At 37.5% G+C, this 21,463-nt stretch overlaps 1 protein-coding gene across 2 annotated transcripts; it reads right to left on the bottom strand.

Annotated features, from left to right (window-relative positions):
- Positions 1-3,332: 3,332 nt before the first annotated feature.
- LOC103932791 (germinal center kinase 1) lies at positions 3,333-13,824 on the bottom strand. 2 transcript variants are annotated; one of them, XM_009342437.3, is made up of 21 exons: positions 13,560-13,824; positions 12,901-13,173; positions 12,507-12,563; positions 11,644-11,671; positions 11,435-11,557; positions 10,624-10,735; positions 10,386-10,423; positions 10,201-10,254; positions 9,960-10,028; positions 9,766-9,882; positions 9,562-9,630; positions 7,422-7,501; positions 7,061-7,186; positions 6,727-6,991; positions 6,216-6,308; positions 5,948-6,115; positions 5,305-5,429; positions 5,046-5,178; positions 4,423-4,547; positions 4,140-4,325; positions 3,333-3,632 (listed from the first exon to the last, which is right to left on the bottom strand). In XM_009342437.3, exons 2-21 carry the CDS (start codon positions 12,996-12,998, stop codon positions 3,593-3,595), a joined length of 2,106 nt encoding a protein of 701 aa, XP_009340712.1. In that variant the 5' UTR covers positions 12,999-13,173; positions 13,560-13,824; the 3' UTR covers positions 3,333-3,592. The 2 variants fall into 2 exon arrangements, with proteins under 2 accessions (XP_009340712.1, XP_009340719.1); XM_009342444.2 differs by lacking the exon at positions 13,560-13,824 and having other exon boundaries at positions 11,435-11,514; positions 12,901-12,917.
- Between the last annotated feature and the right edge of the window lie 7,639 nt (positions 13,825-21,463).

The following is a 21,463-nucleotide window of genomic DNA, read 5'->3' as shown; positions in this document are numbered from 1 at the left end:
TTCTCCCTTTTAGTGGGGCTTTTGGGTTTCGCAAAATTTGGCCCAGTATTGCACTTGCACGGGTTTACAAGCCGCGCCGTCACTATTCCGTACTAACCAGGGTGGGCAGAGGTCGGGGCGGGTCTAAAATTAGAGGGTCCGGACCAAACTCGTTTGAAAATAAAACCTCGCAAACTTAGAGCAGTTCCACCGGAGGTGGAATAGCCCAGCACCCAATCAAAAAACCAAATTGGGGGTCTGTTAATCCACTCCAGCCCACAAAACTGCCTGACACCCAGCCCAAGCCAGGCAAGGGACCAGCCCATTTTTTACTGACCTAGGGACTGGCATATTTGGCTGGCGTGTGTAGCTTACTCGCACGTGGGCACGAGTAGGGGACAAGGGTGCAGGCGGCGAGGCCCGCTGTCAGCCCACTTGTTCTTCACCCGGAAGTAGGCGACATGGCCCTCTCTATGCCGTTGGATTTTTAACGACTAGTTTTTCTAGACCGTTGGATTTCCAACGGTAAAAGAAAATTGAATTTTACTTTTAAATTGGACCGTTCGATCACAAATCAACGATCCACAATTTTTCCCCCAAAAATTAAAAATAAAAATAAAAATAAAGGCTCAACGGTCAGAATTATGACCGTTGGCCATGTGGCAGCTCCTTGGCTCTTGGATTTGAATATTTTTCAAATCCAACGGTCCAGATAAATTAATACATTAAAATTTATTAAAAATTATTAAAAAATTAAAAAATATACAGAAAATTTTTAAAATACTTTTTTTTTTCTATAAATACCTAACCCTCATCTTCCACCTTACACCACATTTCAATATTTTTTACACTTTCAACATTTCAATATTTTCTACACTTTGAGAGAGAAAAAATGACTTCGTGAAAGCTCATTGAAGATGTTACGTTGTGTGAATGTTGGGTGCACACTACTCATGACCCGATTACGGGTAATGAGATGGATAAGTGAGAAATGTGGAGTAAATTACAAAAGTGTTTTGCGATGTACATGAAAAAGATGCCAGAAGTAGTTCAAGTCTTCAAGGCCGTTGGAAAAAACTCAACGCATCCTTTACTTGTTGGAAAAACGCCATCTCTCATGCTTTTGGTAATCTGCGTAGTGGGACAAGTTTAGCGGATCAGGTGACAATATTTTTATTTATTTATATGCATTCCACCCGCATCAATATTTTAATTTATTTATGTGTGTTACACCCGCATTTTTTAATACTATCTTATCCCACATATATAGACACTACAAGCACAAGCATTCTACAATGCAAAGAACCATAACAAATCATTCAACAAATAGGAATGTTGGCAAATTGTCAAAGATTGCCCCATATACAAAATTATGGCAATTGGTCCATAAGTTGTCATGCACAGTATGGGTCTACATAGTTCACCAGAAGCAAACACGACCGAACAAGAAACTGACACATTTTGTGAGATGGAAGGGATGCTTGAAGAAGTGCCAGAGACCCAACTGACTCGTCAGTCCCTTAGGCCTCAAGGTAAAAAGGCATCAAAGAAAAAAGGTAATTCTTCCAAAAATGACTACACTAAATATAGGGAGGAACTTGCTCACCAAGGTGAACTGAGGATGGCACAGGAAAAGGCAAGAGATGAGGAAAAAGCTGCTGCTATGGCAACAATATTAGTAGCTACTGAGAGACGTGATGCAGCGGCTGAGAGACAAAGAGAAAAAGCTAATTGAGAGAACGAGATGATTAGAGAAGCACTTAATCGAGAAAATGAGATGCTTAGAGAAGAAAGGATGGCTCAAGCTGATCGTGACACTATGAACAAGCCTCTAGTAGGACTATCTCCAAATTCAAAATATTTTTGGACATCGGAAAAAAAAGAGGTCATGTGAAGGAGGCGTGCAAGAGATGCGGAAACAAGTCGAGGGGGTTCCAGCTACACAAATCCTTCCTACAACGAAGATCCTAACACCACATATCCTAGCTCCGGAGATTTTGTATAATTTCGTATTTATTTGTAGTACTTTATTTAATTTCTTATGTAATTTTTATGTAATTTCGTCTTTATTTTTAGTACTTTATTTTTATTAATAGATGTAATTTCTTATTTATTATTAGTACTTTATGTAATTTCGTCTTTATTTTTAGAACTTTATGCAATTTCAAATTTATTTTTTGTACTTTATTTAATCACATCAAATAATATTACATAAACTCACCAAATAAGATTACATAAACTCATCAAATAAGATTACATAAACTCACCATAAACTCACCAAATAAACTTAAAAATAAAAAACACCAATTAAATTTACATAACCTCACCAAATAAACTTTAAAAAAAACACAATAAATAAAATTACATAAACTTAAAATAGTACATTGGATAATGACACGTAGCGTGATGAGATTGGTTAAAAATCCTATTCGAAATTAAAACAATTTTATTTATTTATTATTTTATAAAAAAATTAATAATATTTAAAATGGGCTGGGTGCCAGCGCATTTTGTAGGGGTGGAGATCGTTTGTGCCATCGCATTTTTAGACTAGGTGCCAACGTATTTTTTTAGGGGTGGAGATGCTTTGGTCTATTACTGTTCATTGGAGTATATTATTGTTCACTGAAGTGGATAAATGGGCTGGGTGCTGGCACAAAGTCCTTAGGGGTGGAACTGCTCTTACATCCTAATTAGCTACCCCATCAACATTCAATTTCACAAAAGGAATATGAAATTCTAGGAATTTAGATTGATCAAGGGAGAGTAGTAGATCTCATTTGCTATTCTTCTTTTTCATATTTCTTATTATTCTGATTCATGAATTATCTCATTCTAAGTAGGTAAAGATATCTAAAGCGTTACAAGTGTCGACGTAATCACATTGCCAAAAGCGAAACTGCACCACTTTACATCGATCTTTGAACCTCTCTCGTACAATTTAAATTATAATCACTTGTATAATAAAAACATACTTAACAATCAAATTTGAAATATACTTCAATATTATTGAAAGCATTTTTTTAAGGAACTTTTAACGAAAAGCCTACGGTACTGTTCACTTTAACGAAAAACCACATTTTTACACTGAAAAATCAAACATGATATTGTTCACTTTACTCTTTATTTTGTCCTTATCGTTAAAATTCAAAATTTTCAAGCCTTTTTCATTAGTTTCTCATGTTAATTGCAAAATTGAATCCCCAAGTTCTGCATTATATTATATGAACATCTTGTGTTGAAAAAACCAACTCTCGTTCATGAGATTTGAACTCTGCAACTCTTCCGTTGCAGTTGCAGTGATGTTTATAGTTTCACCAGCACAAAAACCGAACCTTCGCCAAAAGGCGGGCTAAGGCTAAACCACGACCAATAATATGATTATGAATAAATATAACCAATTTTGGTAACATTACAACGATGATAAAACAATAGCAAACCCCTAATTATACTCAATGCTGGCTACTCCCAAACAAAAATGTTAGTAAAAAAATTAATCATAACAGATGAAAAATGCACAATTTCTTACACTGATATGTACATCAAACCAGTATAATGCATAAACAGGAATCACACTACAAAAATAAATATCCAATCGCTACTCGAACCTCTTTCAAACCGGGTTGAGATCGCGTGAGACTTGCCCTTGCCATCTGCATCAAACATTTAATTAAGGCATTACATGTTTGTATTGAAGGAAAATTACGGAGAAAACAATTTCCTCGAGGAAAAGTAATTTAACTGACAAAGATATCTCAACTCGAAGGACTTGATCTCCGTATTTTTTAATTATTGGCTCTCTTTTCATACGCTTCTCTTGTTTACGTTAGTAATCAAGCGGGTATTAAAGTGATTAGGGTGTTGAGCCTGGCCCTAGGCCCGCATGGCACACCTTACCCACCATGGTAGGTAGCAAACAAACAATTGATATTGAAACGTTCAGGTTTCTTTTTAAATGATGAAATCTGGAAACTCCGACAACTCATTCCAAATGATGGTTCAATTCCTTTTGATGAAAATTGCACGAAAGGTTTAGCACGCTTTCAATTCTTTAGAAACTAAAACTCGAGGGAAACCTTTTAGTTTTTCTTCTTTTTACACCACAAACAGTGTCTGATAAGGTGAAAAAAGGAATATGAGAGAGAAACAACTTCGCTAACCTTGAGAGCAAAAATCTTGCGAGTGGGCTTATGTTTGCGTTGGATTGAAATTCCTTGTTCTGCTGCCTTTTCTTGTTATCAGTTTCTGCATTTTGTGTTTCTCCAGCAGCTGTCTTGCCCTTAGCGAAGATGTGAGCAGCCAACTCCTGTAGATCTTTCAATGGGGATTCCTTTGGACCTTTTGAACTGCAAAGGTTTTCTTCTATAAGTCCTCTAGACCACAGGCCACCATTTCAGTGGTCGGAAAGAATAGGACAAGAAAAAAAAAGACAATTAGTGAAACCTTGCTAATCGCTGAAGCAATTTGCTGACAAAAACTTCAGAAGATCCCGGCTTCAAACTCTCCAACTTGACTAGCGAATTTACAACAGAACGCACAGCTGACGCTTCTGAATCATCAGCATTGGCCTGCATATACACGAGGGTAAATTAAACAAGAAAGGTAGAGCACAGGATCTGAAACTACATACACTATGACTTCAGTGGAGATGCATGCATAAGTGAAGAGAGAAAATGAACTAGCTCGAACCATATACACCATATCTTGAAGTTTACGCTTGCTGATTCTAACGTAGTTACAACCTAAAGTCCTAAACGTATGCATACAACAAGCAATCTGCATCACGTCTGGACATTATGTTCTTCCACAAATAAACTATACCTCCTCAAATAATGTTGTATTTCTAATTAAAGACACCTACCCTACGACACTACAAAGCAATTAAAAATATGGTGCACCAGGTTTCTAACTTATGACAAACCCACAAGTTTGGCCAACAATTACTCCCTTAGGAGGAAAGAAAAAGAAGACAACAATATTTCTTGAAGGTAAAACAATAAGGCAAGATTACCCCCTTGACACCATATCAAGCCAAGAGGTCTATGAATATATCTGAGTGTTCTCACCTCTTTTAACGAAGGGATAAGCAATATTGATAGTGCTGCAGACGATGATATAACTTTTGCACTTTCTTCGTCATCACTTGATTGGGATGATCTTGGAAATGCCTTTGGGGCATCTAAGTATTCATGAGATTGTCTGAGGTAAAGAGAGTTGTTCTATAAATTAGAAATTTTCAACCCTATCTCGTATGTGTGCGCATGTGTGGGTGGGGGTGCGTGTAAAGATTGGATATGATAGCCGCACTCTTTCCAATAGATGTACCTGGAAGAATCAGAGCTACTTGTCATCTGCCCTCTTCTATTATCATGCACATCATAATTGATCTTGTTAAGTGCAGACCTATCTCTGGCATTTCCTTTCCTCCCGCCTTGAATTGCGGCCCTTGCCTGCATAAAAATTGTCAACCCCAAAAGAAGCTTCATAAGTCAAGACACTGGATTACTGAAGCCAAGAGCACTTCAACCATTAGGTTTTGGTTTGCTGGTTTTACTTTCAACCTAAAATATGACAATGACCCAGGAAATTTCAGAAGGGAACTAGGAAATTCATATTTACAACCAAAATATGAGGAGAATTTAGGGATGAAAACCCTAGGAGCAGATTGGATCTGGGACGTCATGGAATTCTGAAATCAACTGAAAGAACATTTAAAGGAAAAGGTCTTTCAAATATGATACTGGATGGTACCAAATGCAACTGACGAGTAAGTTAATCTATTTGGGTGACACATATCAACTGTTCGAAGATCAGCAGCTTTTTGCAATTACTCCAACACGTTGCACTGAATTTTATTACACATGAAGACTTTTAATGTTTCAGCTAGTACCGTTGTAATGTGAGAGATTTATTGAAGATCAGATAGCTAACTGATATCAATTGAAATATCACATTGATCAAAAGGCACCTCTGCAAGATTAATGGCACTGTCTTCGTTTGAGGCAGTTGATGTTTTCTCTTGAATTCCCAGCCTCGATTTTGGCGTTCGAGGAGAATCAGAATCATCATGTTGACCACGAAAAACAACAGTTCCACTGGAAGAAGTATCTTCATATGAAGCGTATGTGCCGCTAGACTACAAAATAAAAGATGCTAATCAAATAAAGGATAGGTGATAAGGACAAATTCAAACTCAAATACTTTGGATCATTGTCATATCTGTACAAGATAATTACCAGAGAGTTTTGATCACGAAACTGAGTAGATGGTGGGGATCCTTTGGGAGTTCGTATAACAACAGTTCCTGACCCACTCACAGTCAATTCATCCTGGAAATACACCTCAAATTGCTAAATAATATATAATAATGTAACATGGTGCAAACAATCATGTATTCCAACTTTGAATCAATTAACTAAAAGTTGATGTGAATTAATAAAAGCAAGATTTTGCTTTTTGAGGAAAAGAAAATTGGCTTGGTAGACTACATTCCCTGATTAACTTTACCCCAGTAAGTAAGGGTGTACAGCCCTTACTAATTATACAGATAAGAGTTCAGTAAAATCACAAAGTTTGAGACATACAACCTTAAAATCACAAAGTTTGAGACATACAACCTTAAAAATCTTTTCTTAACTTTGTATAGCCCATTGATGAAGTAAAAAATTACATTTAAAGGTTGCAACTGGGATGTCACTTGTATAAAACATGAGTGAATGAAAAAAGGAATGGGGGTGGGAGACTTACATCTTCAGGATTTGACTCATCATGATATGAATCTCTACCATTCCTAAAAAAATAATCTTCACGTGATTCTTGAAGAGCATTCCCAGATGCTGAGAACCGTTGGTTAGTACTCTCTGGGGCTCTTCCAGGGGTAATCTGACTGCCTTCTGGCTTTTTCTCTCTTGCCTGCGGTGGTTTTAGTTTTGGAACACTTCTAACAGTACCTGTACCCTGTGCTCCAATGCTAAAATCCCATCCAGCATTTTTCGTGGCCTTACCCTGGTCACTGGAAATTAAAACAAGAGTTAAACCACACAACCTGCAAAGCACTAGTGATCAGCAAAATATAACTCACCTAGCTCCAACAGTTTCATCTCTTATATTTCTTGTCACTTTCACAGTATCAGATGTCTCCCCTCTAGCTGTAGGACCATTTCTAGGGCTGTCAGCATCTTCCCTGATAGGGTATTTTGGACGCTCTCTGTAAGGTAACAATAAAGCATGGCATCTTAGCTAAACCATGTTAATGGACATTAGTTGCCAACTCAAAACACAAAGACATGTAAATGTCAGAAAATGAAACTATGTCTCAAGTTCTCTTATCCCCAGTATCTGTGGGCAGGCACAGACCAGGGGAGCACCATTGTGTAGCAGGTTCATTCTAGAAAGAAAGTTACATCATTAAAAATTTCATGTATAAAAGCAATATATCACACCTTATTCTCTCAAGAAGCCTTGGACTCTTCCTTGCAGTCCGAATAAAACGGTGCTTTAGAAGTTCCTTGGCACTTGCACGCTGGGATAAAAGACAAAACAAAATTACAAAAAACAATAAGCAAACTTGAAGAATTTATAATCAATTTAATGGATTGCAACCTGCTTTAATTTATATCAGCATAGATTTGAAGTGCTATAAACTGAAACAAAGAACTTCATGCTCTACTTATTAAAGAAACGTATCTACAGAAGCTGATCCAAACAATACTTGAATTTAACTATAACATTATATAACACTATCAACAGTTGCGGATAAGTCCAACAATAAGAACAAAGCCTTATCCCACTAGTGGGGTCAGCTATACGAATCCTAGAATGCCACTGCGATCAGTTTTGCACCAAGTCTTCCGTTAGCTCCAAGTACTCCATGTTTTTTCTTAGATTCTCTTTCCAGGTCTTCCTAAGTCTTCCTCTACCCCTTTTTCCCTGAGCCTGTCTCATAATCACACCTTCTAACCAGAGCGTTTGTAGGTCTTCGGTTAACATGTCTGAAGCACCTTAACCAATTTTCTCTCATCTTATCTTCAATTGTGGCCACTCCTAATTTACCTCGGATATCCTCGTTCTTAATCATGTCCCTTCTTGCGTGCACACACATCCAACGAAGTATTCTCATCTCCGCTACACTCATTTTTTGCACGTGTTGATGCTTGACCGCCCAACATTCCATGCCATAAAACACTGATGGCCTTATTTTCATCCTATAAAATATTCCCTTGAGCTTTAGTGTCATACAACGGTCGCACAACACACCCAATGCACTCTTTCACTTCATCCATCCAGCTCGTATGCTATGGTTGAGATCTCCATCTAATTCTCCATTCTTTTGCAAGATAGATCCAAGATAACGAAAGGGCCTTATTCTCTTTGGTTCTTCTTGATCTCCAATCCTGACCCCTATCTCATGTGGACCACATTCCCACTAAACTTGAACTCCAAATACTCTGTCTTTGACCTGCTTAAGCGAAGATCTTTAGACTCCAACACTTCCCTTCAAGGTTAAGTTTCACATTTACTCCCTCCTGCGTTTCATCTGTCAACATTATATCATCTGCTAAAAGCATACACCAAGGATAACATCTTGAATATGTCTCGTTAACTCATCCATTACCAATGCAAAATGGTAAGGACTTAAAGATGCACCTTGGTGTAACCCTATGGTTATGGGAAAGCTTTCAATTTGTCCTTCATGAATTCTCACTACAGTCCTAGCCATCAAACGTATCCTTTATGCTTGGATATGCTACTCGTACTCATTTCTTCTCTGGAATCCTCCACAGAATTTCTCTTGGAACCCTATCATATGCTTTTTCCAGATCTATAAAGATCATGTGCAAATCCTTATGCATATCTCCCTATCGTTCCATCAATCTCCGGAAGACATAGATTACCTCCATAGTCGAGCTCCCTGGCATAAACCCGAATTAATTGTTTGAGACCCGTGTCTCTTGTCTCAGTCTATGCTCAATTACTCACTCCAAAGCTTCATTATACGACTCATTAACTTAATACCCCTATAGTTCATACAATTTTGTATGTAGCCCTAACAGTTGCAAATAAGTCCAAAGTAATATATTACAACCACAAAAGGTAGCCAAGTACCAAAAAGAAAATACGATTACTTCAATACTAACTCCCAATATAGGATTAAATGGGTTTCAAAGACCACCAATGTACTATCGTCTAATTATTGCTAAGAGAAAACAAAATAGAAGAATATGATAGTTCTCTTTAACAGAAAGAAGAGCGTATGATATAAAAAAATAAAAAGACCAATAAAATTCGACAAGCATACACTGTCCTCAACTTCAACAACTCACTTCCATGTTCCAAAAACAAATGCTCTATGTTTGTTTGTTTGTTTGATGACTGCCTTTAGTTTAATTTTATTTATGCAGGTTAATCATGTGGATATTCTCCACTGAGCTTGAAAAAGGACCAGTTCCTGGATTTTCCTACGCATCTTGGGGTAACCACAATGATACTGTCAAGGTTGTAATGATTTCCCACCTTTTAATTGGCCAAACAAAAAAATAGACAGAAAATTTAGTCAAATATTCAGATGGCATAAATACTTACCTCAGCTGGTACCTTCCTCAAACAAAGTGCAACAAATTCTTTCATTGGCCGAGAAAAATGCTCATCCAACTGCACAACAAACAAAAATAATAGTTCTTTTATGTTGTGAGTAATATCTCCATATGGCTAAGAAGCAATTCATCTTCAAAAATTCATTTACGAAGATAACTGCATCAGTATGACACTAGAGTATATTTAGAGAACCTGAGGTGGATTTTCTCGAGGTATAATGAAGAGAACTCTCATTGGGTGAAGATCAGCAAGTGGTGGTTCCCCTTTTGCCATCTCAATAGCAGTGATTCCCAGAGACCAGATATCTGCCTGCTTTTGCAAAGAGTCAATGTAAGTCATTGATCAAGGCTCAGCTTGATGGAGAATGAGGTCACCAATAGGTATACCTTCTCATTATATCCTTCAGAATTCTGGATTACTTCTGGAGCCATCCAGAATGGTGTTCCTACAAATGTCTGGGGTTGTTAAAAAAATTAGTGCATTCTAGCTAGCATACAACATTTAAGATATTGCTTGTACATAAAACAACATACAGCGAGCACAAAATAATACGTCTATAAGTTAACCTAATCATTCATCAGATCTGATCACCAACAAAGCAAATGAATTCAAGTTTAATTATGGTACCTTCCTCCTTGATATTGTCCTTGTAAGTTGTGCGGAAACACCAAAATCGGCCACCTGTTACAAGTCACAAATGTAACTTGGAAGACCAAAGGCTAATAAATTTAACACCACCCTTCAATGCAGTTCCTACTTCTACTTAGCTAATTCTATGAACAAATTAAAGGCCTTTGACCATGAAGATATACCTTAACATCGCCATTTTCTGTCAATAAAATGTTTGCCGCTGCAATATTTATAAACGTGTCATTAAAACAAGAGCTAGAACAAGAAAGTTGAACTGATGAAACTAAATAAAGCTGCAAAATGATCTGAGGGTTGGTGGTGGGGTGAGGGGGGAAGACATTTAAAAGCACAGAAAATCAAAATTTTCCAATGATTCTCTGATAGATATGCATAATCATGCAGAAGAGGAGGGGAGAACACCTTTAATATCTCTGTGAATTTTTCCTTCATTATGTAAATATTCAATTGCATGCAGCAGATCACGAAGAATACATGCCATTGACATTTCATCCAGTGGAGGACCTGATTGGAGCTGCATCAACACAAATGTCTGAGCATTCTGTAAGAATGCATGATAGATGCATACATTTGGGATTTTTACATCATTTATCAATGCCACACTAGATGAATATGCACACACAAGACTTAACAACATTAATACAGCTAAAACATTGATCTATCAACTCACTGTTAAGATATTGTCATCATAGTGTGTCAAAATTTTTAAACTGACACAGTACACTGAGAAGGGAACCCCACTTGCAGTTCCTCCTTGGTTAGTTACATATTTATCTGATTATGATAACTGACAAGAAACACCATTTTCTTTCAGTTAAGGATAAAGGGTGATGCAGTAATAGAATCTCCATCTTACGAAAAAGTGGTTTGGATACAAAGGAAAGAGATAACAGGCAAGTTTGTTCGTCTACTGTCTGCGGGCTCAAGTATTATGACACTTAGTAGGCCTTATAAACTATCAAGAATTGCGTATTAGCGAGCAATCAAGCTATAATGCCCCCTTAATATCTTCCTTAGGGGTAAATTTACCTGATAAAAAATGTGAACTCTAAAGAGAGTTAATTACATAGCACCCAAAAGAAATCTCATCATCTTTTAGAGGAACTATGATGAAGATAGATGGACGATATATCAGAGAGTTCTACAAGCCTTATAAATGAAAGCAATTTCATCTGAACACATTGAATATGTACAAACAACAGAAGTAACTTACTAGGTCAGCAACAGAGCCACCGGCCATGTACTCCATTATTATCCAAAGTTTTGTCTGGTGGAGATAGGAACCGTAATACTCTGTAATATAAGGAGATCGACATTGTGACAAAACTGAAATTTCCTGGAACACATACAAGCTCAATTTAGAAAACAAATATTTGTAAATCATAGTGACTATATCCTAACTCTAAAGATTATGAGCGGCACCTTCTGAATATCCTCAATCTCATCCTCTCTGCAGAAAATAATAAGTAAAAGAAACGTAACGTTAGTTTCATAGCTTTATGAATATCAAACAGATAAGGGATGCTTAAAGGAGATTGATTAATAATACGACATGCATAATAATAATGAATCACAACAACTATCCATGTCGTATTCCAATGCACAGAACTTTCTGATGAGGGCCATTAGCATGAATAAGGACAGAATAACTTCATTTAGCAGCAGATTGAGGATCAGAGATGGTAGTCATCTAAGCTTCTTTCTTTTTTTCCAACAGAATACCATATGGTTTTATTAATTAAAATATATAAGAACTATTAGCTTTGGTCAGTGATATTGTCCCAGAATTCTAAGTCATTCACACTACAGATGATAAAATTGTCCCAGAAAAATTGCAGAATCCTGATTAATTTATTTTCGTAGTTAAGACCAGATACTCACAAGTCACAACTGAGTTAGGCAATTCTCAAGTATATGGGCCTATAATTACTTGGTCTTCATGTAACAAGCTTATTTTTCTGCATGTAACAAAAGAATATCAATTTTTTATTGTTTTTTTTGGTTGAAATCAACTTCTCTCTGGTGAGTGAGAATGTTGAAATCAACTTTACTTTCTGCATTCACTAACTATATAGCTATCAGTATAACCCTATGTGTGCTTTATGAAATTTCATATCCTGTCTTGAAATTTACCCACTAATAGTAATCAACAAAGAGAGGAAAGTTCCTATCATGGCAACAGCCTGGAGTTCATCACACGCAGTTCAAAGCACCATCAAGCATATAACATTAAAACGAATAGTAAAAAGAAAAACAAATAATTAGATTCAAAGCAATATACTTACGATTCTTCTAAATCAATTACTTTAATTGCAACTTCCTTGTTAAGCTCCTTATCAAACCTGTAAGACAGAAAAGGAATCAGGGGCCACCAGCTTAGGAGATAACCAATCTTACATTACGCTAAACCTGGCATACATTTAAACAGATTTCATCACAATCAATCACAACGTATCCATATATATATATAACAACTAGGCATATTACGTACAGCCAAGTGCTAGTATTTGAAAGAGCCACAAAGTGAAACAAGTAATTGCAGAAATCCAGTGGCAGTAACATATACAGTTTTTCCGCATAAAACTTTTATGTACCTTCTGTAAGTCGGGAATAACAAGTCATCATACGAGGGCTTGTTATACAAAGTTATACACTATGCATTTATAAATGGGAACTTACGCTTTATACACATCACCAAACGATCCTCTTCCAATTAGCTCCAATGAACTAAATCTTGATCCTGCAGCCTCTGCCAAAGCTGCTGCATCATCAGCCATTTTCGTGCACAAGTTGCTTCCCCCTTTGCCCGCTTAACCAGTAAAACGAAGGTCACTAAACAACACTACAATATTACCAAATTCTTCCAACACCCGAACTTCCAATTCACAACCCCAAATTCACCCAATATCAGTTTCTATGAAGCCAAATATATATTGGCTTCGGATACGAAATCTGAAACGGCATTAGCAAACACAAAACTAATCAGCCCATGCAAATGAATCCAAATGTACCACAATCAACAGACCAAAAAAAACATAAAGAAACAAAATTTTGATAACACAGAGAAATGGAAATGGCAAAACACAATGCAATACAAGCTCTTGGACTCAAAGCAAAGCATATGGTTTGCTGTAATTGCCCAACACTTGTTAGGTCAAGTGGGATACCCACATAGTGACAGCCCAACATAATGGAAAATTATACGAAAAAAATACTCCAATTAATGAAAGGGAAATATAAACAACCCACATCCGGCTCCCATCCGGGGTCCTTGAATTTCATCCAAATTTCAAATCTAAACGCAATAATTCACAGAAAGATTGAGATTTGAGACTTACCCTTTACACAAAATGCGATTTTGATACGAAACTGTATGCCCGAGAAGCTAATGTCTGCGTATTGAATCCATGGGTGGATCTCTTTCGCTTCGTATCTGTATCGGGGGCTCTTTCTCCCTCCCTCTCCCACTGCACAGAAGCTTTGAGAGCTTCAAAGGAATCGAAGAGAAAGTGTTTTGGGTTCAATTTTCTTTTATTATATTTATTAAATAATTAAGTCCTAATTTCATAGTGTTTTTTACCTTGTCTGTAAATTTTCCATCCCAGAAAACTTTAATTTGGGTTTGATCCGGCTCTTGGAACAACCCGCCAACACAGTTCAGCAAGACTTGGCAATATACGGACCCAAATAGTACGTATAGGTGTATAATTTTGTACTTTTACCTTTGAGTTTTATTATTATTAATTAATACATTTTCCTTCACAGTAAAAAGTGAACTTTAATGAAAAGCTACTGTTTATTTTAACGAAAAATCATATGTTTATAGTAAAAAATCAATTCTGGTACTATTCACTTTACCCTTTATTTTGTCATTTTCGTTAAAACTCAAAGTTTTTCTTAGTAAAAACTGAGTTTTCAAAACTTTTAAATTATATGTATTTTGTGGTTTTTCATTGGTTCAATTTTCACTTAAAATGGCCTTAAAATTTTAGAAGTAGGATTCTCTCCACTTTTTTTCACCTCCCCTTCTCTTCCCTCCCCTCCTATTTGAATGATCATGGTTAAGCCACGTCAACATCTTATATTAATTTTATATGGAAAGAGAAAGACAAAATAGAGAATGTGAGATAAGAGGAGGAAAGGGGAGAATCCTAATCCAAAATTTTATTAGTAGGATTATCTCTCACTGCCTTGAAAAGTGTAAACTTCACTCTCCTCAAATCCAATCCCATCAATGAAGGAATAGTCATTGTTGGCACGTTTACTAATCCGTAATTAAAATGGGAGATTGAATTGATGAGAAATCATAATCAAATTTCTTTGGAGGTTATTTACTAAACTGTTTGGAATCGAGATATGAATGATATTGATTCTATATAAGCTGTTTACCAATTAAAACATGAATCATAAAAAAAACCAACTGATTAGTAAACTGTCGCTAGTTTAAATAAATGGACTTGGATCCTCTCCTGAGCTAATGGAGAGGATCATCCTCATCAATCATCCTTGGCCGTTGGATTTTTATCCAATAGTTACAAACAGGAGGGTCCCTTTAAAGTTATAATAATTATAGCCGTTGGATAAAAATCCAACGGTCAATGATGATTGATGAGGAGGATCTTCTCCATTAGCTCAGGAGAGGATCCAAATCCTAAATAAATTACATTAAATTGTTTTATCTAATAATTAATAGAATTTAATTTCATAACAACTTAACTCATAAATGATAGAAATTTGATGCTCTTTATAAATTTTTTTTTTTTTTTTTTTTTGCACTTTTTTACTTTTTAAAACTTGATTTTTTTTTTTAACAAATGATATTATCTACAGTAAAGAGAGATGTGGGCTTAGCCTCACAAGGAGTTAGCAATAATATGATTCAAATTTGTCTTTGGTGAGAATCAAATCTTACTTATAAGTGAAGAGGAATTGTAGACATCGAAATTTCAATGAAATAAATGTTCACCAACACATAAAAGTCTCGACATATCAAGGCATACGTGGCATGCGCCATGTCCCTCACAAATCATACACATGGATATGACTTATAAAAATCGGACGAGTCATCAAGAAGGACATGAGTCAACACTTGGCGGAAATGAATTATTTAATTTTAATTTAATTCAATCAAATATTAATTGATGGAGTCAAATCATGAACCAGCCTACAAATCGAGTCATGATTCTTTCGTCAATTAATCAAGCCCACAATCAAGGCCAAATCCATCCACAGGGTGGGCTAGGATAGCCTATAAATACGAAACTCAAAGACAAAGAAAGGGCCAGAAAATTATTCACGCCCAGACACTGAAGCTTTGAAATTCTGAAACTCTTAAGCACTCAAATTCATACTCAAACACAAAAACCCTCTACGTTCTTCGTTAAACCGGTGAAGAACCACCAAGCACCCCTATACGTGCCAGTTCCTTCATTGTCAAGAGCCAAAACATTGTGGCACCATTCATCCAAGATCAAGTAATCGCGACCCTTAGATCAACAACACTACACACTTATTTTTTGAGAGATCGAAAGATTCAAATTGTAAAGATTGTAACCCTACTTTTACTTTAATACAAATATTGCTTTGTAAAAGTGTTTCTCTTGCTATTTGCCATAGGATTTTCGTGTTTACATGAATATCACCAGACTGTAGTACTAAGTGACTAAATTCTTTAAACCAGCCGCCAATACCATTTTGCTATTTTTTAAAGGCCAAGAAGACCCATCTTCACCACTCCCTTATCCAATAGTTACCTCCTCAACAGCAACCACCATTACCATTCACTCCCTCCCTCCTCTCTGTTTTATTTGCTTTGCATCTAACATGTCTCTCCTGAAAACAACAAAGACTCGGAGAAACCAAAGATGGAATCGAACTCCTACAACTTCTAAGGTTTTCCTCGGTATCGATACACACATGCTACTGGTTACTATGTGCAGAGGTTGTATCAAACAACTTAAGGAATCAAGATATTGGAAAGAACAACATGCAATTTGGTTCTACTCTATGCGGCTCCATCTCTATCATGCCTTCATCCCCGCATGACCGTCCATGACTCTACAACCAACGAACTACCACCACGCATCGATACCTAGAGACGTGGTTAGGTTTAGGGCGGTGTGGCCCTGTTATGAGTGGCAGATTTGGAGATTTAGAAATTAGGTTGGGTTATTACAAGGAGAAAATTTTGATTCCGGATTTCCTTTCTCACTCGAAATTCAATAGATACTTCCCTTCAGGAGTTCAATTCCTCCAAAATCAGCGATTCAATTCCCTTTTTTGTATGACCATTCCTTCAAAATTTGGTTAACACAAATCACCCGTAATCAAAATAATACTTTGACTTTTGATTCCAATTGCAGGCATGTAAACACGCCCTAAACGAATTAAGTTTTAAATCATTATTCCCAATAATAGTTAATATTATAAGAAAATGAAAACAAAATTATGCCATAAATTTTTACATAAAAACGTGAAATCAAGGGGAAAAAAATAATAAAAAAAATTAAATATAGGGTCTATTAGACGGGTTGGTAAATGATCCAATAACCACCATTCTTTTTGTTTTTGGAGTAGTTAAAAACTACTATGATGGCTTCGTTACTTTATATATTTATTTCCTCTCATCATATTGCAGCAAAGACATTAGGCATATTGGCAAGTCTGTTCCATCTTGCTGTATGTCCATCTCAACGCCTATACAAGGGATTACGTTTGGGAAATGCTGAAACTTTCCTTTTTGTCATTTCCAGTGGTATTAAGATACAAGCGAAACAATCAACCTATTGATATTGGGAGAGTTTTTTATCTTAAGGTAACTTTTATCCATCGAGGGATGGCCTTTCCACTCGGTACCCTTAGATCACTAAGGCCGACTTTCGTCCCTAAATGGGCGGGTCTTGCATTCAAGCTCCCTTCTACCTTTGCACTCGAGGGCCAGCTTCAGAATATTTCCCAAAACCCTCCCTCCCAAGTTTCCAACCATGAAAAGTGAACGAGAATCTAAAAATTCTGTTAGTCAGACCATTCCCATACTGCATTTAACACAACTCCACATTAGCACAACACAATCAGGTTCACAACAATATCACTTAGTATGGAAACTTCTGAAAACTATTTCAACAGATAGAAATATGTTATATGTGGATGCAAATTTCCGTCTTCTTCTTCTTGGAGGAAAATGCATCTGCAAAACAATTAACACCTAGGGTCAAGACCAAAAGCCTCATATGTCCACGATGAATTGGTGGAGGGGGGGTTTGGCTGAAGAACCTCCGATGCCAAAGTTAGAATTTGAGGGAAAAGTGTTTAGAGAAATTTAGAGAATTTTAGAAGAGAATTGAACTTAGGTTTCTTGGAGAAGTGAGGGCTATTTATAGGGGACTAGCCACTTATGGTGGTTTTTGGCTATAATTGCAAGATATTATGTCAAATGATATCTTGCAATTAATTAGGAAATTAATCAATTAATTTAGGAAATTAATCCCAATTTGAAAAGGATAATTGGGAGTTACCTTGTGGGTGATGATTTGATGAGGAGTGATGAGAGGGTTTAAAAGAATACCATTTTGATCACTTTTGACCTTGATTGAGCCATTATTGCCCGTTGCTTACGCGTGAGAGTCTTGATGTGCTTCAAGGGTAATTTTGTCTTTTTTTGCCCAAAAGTCCACGTGTCGCCTCCATATTTTTCTTGATTATTTTTGGCTCCACAAATGCCCCCACGCATGTTGGGCTACTCACAGGAAAGGGCAACAAGTGTAGAGATCTTCTTGCTTTAGGAAACAGAGGATTGTTTCCTATTTTGATGTAGATTACCTCTTTACTTGGAAATTAGATCATTCTAAAAAAGGGAAATAAATTACTTCTAAAGTCGATTTAAGTCTACCTTAAGTAGATTATTAAATCAACTTCAGATAGCAATTTATTCTACCCTACAAGAGAAAAAAAGCTAGAGGATATTTGTCCCCTTCCCCTAGCAATCTTCTACACTTGCCCATGCAAATGACCGTCTTTCGTTGCCTTCTTCATCTTCATGCCACACCAGTGTAAGAAAAAATTAATTTTTCCTTGTCTTTGTAATTTTTGGGAGCCTCGAGGTTTGAGGCTTCACTTTGAAGGGTAAGAAAGCTAGGTTTGAGGCTTCGCTTAATCATAGTTAAGCCGATTTCTACAAGTTAGGTTATGTAGACCATTGCTTTGGGAGGCCGTTTGACTTTGAGTTTGTTTGTAAAGATTTCGAGACCTTCTCCATTTCTTCAGAAAACTTGCTCGCTGTTACTTTCCAGGCTTCCATTATTAAAGTAGTCAGAGAAGCTGATGCCCAGGCTGGAGCAGTTGAGGGTGAAATGCCGGATGGTACCGCTGCTGAGAATGTCGCGCCTGCTAAAGGTGCGACAACTGAGTAGTCGTGGAGTGTCTAAGCTACTGAAGAGTAGTCTTCTAGGTAGTCTTTAGGATTTTCTTTGTTTTCCTTGTTGCTTTTTGCTTTGCTTGAACTCATTCGGTCTTTGCCAGTTGTTTATCAATTTTGCTAAAATATTTAATAAACTTGTTTCCTTCACTTTTCTTCATCTTCGCTTCTTTTGTTCTCACCTAACCTTAGACTTTATAGACCAGTAACATGCGTGCTACTTTTCTATAAGTAAACAGGCTCGCGTAGGCAATACAGCCGTAGGTGTTGGTGTTAAACTTTGCAAAGTTGTTAGCCATAGGGTCGGCAACCGGATGCCTTATTTACAGAAGCAGGCAAGTCTGCGTGACCACTAGGTTGTTAACATTGGCTTTCTCCAATTTCGTAGGTTGCGGAGCGAGTATCACAACACTTTAGGACTTGGTGTAGGTCATTCCGCGCTTTGGCAAAAATGAAGCTCATCGATTGCGTAACATGTCGGCAATGGACGAAGCTTTGTATGTATGTGCTAACTTGTTTAACCTTTCTCATAAATGTGCAGTTGTATAAGTTTAACGCAACTTATTGCTTGAAGGGCAAGTCGTAGATAGTCTTCTGGAAACCGTAGGCTACCTTAGTGCACTCGATAACAGCTTAAGGGTTCCAGGGCAGCCATCAATAGGGCGTACTGCATAATATGCCCCTTCCGTCTTTGGGGCCCGGTTCCCCGTGGAGTAGGCCAAGAGACCTAAAATCCTTCAATTAGCTAAACCTTATAAAAGACCATTGTGGCTACTTCTAGGAATTCTGGCGCAAGCCATCATGCACCTAATTACACTAGGGCAGCTTGACTCATCCACGTCTAGATATTCGAAGTGTAAAGTTTATCCTCCCGTATTGGAGAGCAAACACATGTTGATGTTAGGGAATTGTTTACCCTCTCGTACTAGAGAACAAACCCAAATGGATGTCAAGGAATTGGTTTACCCTCTCGCACTAGAGAGCATGGTTGGTCCCCAAGGGATTGCAATTCCCGCAATAAGTCCCTAAGAATGGCACGGTCTTCTTTTGAAGTGCAGAAGTAATCAGTTATTGTAAGCATGTAGCGGAGCTAAATTGTAGATTACTTCTGAATTCCTCATTGAAAAACGAGTGAAATGAGCAAAAACTTAGTTGTAAAGTAGAAACCGCATAACAACAGGATAGTTCTCGTCTTGCGAGGTGGTGCCCGCCAAGCTACTTGAGTCTTCGAGCTTTGATGTAGTAGGAGGTCACGTATGGTACTTCCTTAGATTGTAGGCGTTCCACTGCTTTTCGATCTCTTTGTCATTCATGGTAGCGAGGGTGTAACTACCCTTATCACCTACTCTGCTGATCTTGTACAAACCTTTTCAGATGGGATCCATCTTTTTAGAGTCTTCTTAGCGTGCAGTGATAAAGACCTTTCTTAGGATTAGATCTTGAGGCTGGAACTACCGGATCTTGGCCTTTTTGTTATAGCTGGAGATGAGCTGTTATTAGTAAGTTGTGATGTTGGTGATGACTTTCTCGCATTTGTCCTCTGTCAGATCTCAATTTGTGACCATCTCATTTTTGTTCTGTTTGATGCTTGGCAGTAGAGTACTGATACTTGGCACAATGACATTGGGATGAATGATTATTTCTGAATCAAATACCAAAGAAAAATGAGTATCACTGGTTACTCATCGTTTGGTTATGCGATACGTCCATAGACATCTGGGAAGTTCGTCTAGCCATTTTCCCTTTTGTCGGAGAGGGATTTCTTGAGGCAGTCGAGAATTGTCTTGTTGGATGCTTCAGCTTGCCCATTGCCTTAGGGATACCTCGACGTAGACATATGTTGCTTGATGCCATATTTATGGAAGAACTTCACCAAATCTTTGCCTACAAATGACGGCCTATTGTTTGTGACGATGGATTGAGGGATGCCAAATCGAAAAATGATGTTCCTCCATATGAATTGCTTTATGTCCGTCTGAGTTGTGGTTGTCATGGGCTTTACTTCCACTTACTTGGTGAAGTAGTCAGTTGCCACGATCATCATGTCTCTGCCCCTAGTAGCGGGCAGTATTGGCCTTACCAAGTCGATTGCCCACTACATTAACGGCCAATGACTCGTCTGCAAGTGTAGTTCACTGGCAGGCATTACTAGTACCGGCTTGTAGCGTTGGCAGCGGTCGCACTTTTGTACTAATTTCTTAGCGTCTTGATGCATAGTAGGCTAGTAATAGTATATGTTTAAAGCCTTCTGTGCTAAGGATCGACCTCTAGAGTGATTTCCACAAACAACTTCATGGATTGAGCTTAGAACTTTTAGGTGGTCAGGAGGTATTAGGCAGCAGAGATGTGGTTCGGTGTAGGATCTTCGGACGAGAATGTCATTCCATATGTAGTAGCGTGCTACCTTTATTTGGAGCTTTCTCGACTCCAATCTTTCCTTGGGGAATGTGTCATTGACCAGGTAATCTATAATAAAACTTTGCCAGTTTGGAGTTGTACTAACCTATAACACATCAGTTGTTGGTTCTGCCTCTATGCTCGGCTTGTCTAGATACTCCACCGGAATACAGTGCTTGAATTGGTGGTCGAGGGATGAACCTAGGCCTGTTAATGCGTCCGGGTAGGCGTTGTCTGCCCACGAAACTTGAGTAAAGTTGTAAGTCTGAAACACTTCAAGTTACTTGCGTACCTTCTCTAGGTATTGCGCCATCTTCAGATGTTTTGTTGTGTACTCCCCAATAATTTGGCTGGTGATTAGCTGGGAATCAGAATGAATTGCAAGCTTTTTCATCGCTAAGTTTTTTGCCGTTCGGAGGCCTACTTGTAGGG

This window comes from the organism of the source record quoted next, unplaced genomic scaffold (genome assembly GCF_019419815.1).
Source record: "Pyrus x bretschneideri cultivar Hongxiangsu unplaced genomic scaffold, Pyrus_bretschneideri_v1 Contig25, whole genome shotgun sequence".
Classification (NCBI taxonomy): domain Eukaryota; kingdom Viridiplantae; phylum Streptophyta; class Magnoliopsida; order Rosales; family Rosaceae; genus Pyrus; species Pyrus x bretschneideri.
This window is presented reverse-complemented; position numbering and strand designations above follow the sequence as displayed.

Bases quoted from the DNA above. Each gene is read 5' to 3' on its own strand.
- LOC103932791 (XM_009342437.3), bottom strand. From the start codon at position 12,998: ATGGCTGATGATGCAGCAGCTTTGGCAGAGGCTGCAGGATCAAGATTT. The intron at 5,430-5,947 runs GTGCCTTTTGAT...ATTTTTATGCAG, and splicing joins GTGCCATTAATCTTGCAGAG to GCAAGGGCCGCAATTCAAGG. The intron at 5,179-5,304 runs GTACATCTATTG...TCTTTACCTCAG, and splicing joins AGTAGCTCTGATTCTTCCAG to ACAATCTCATGAATACTTAG.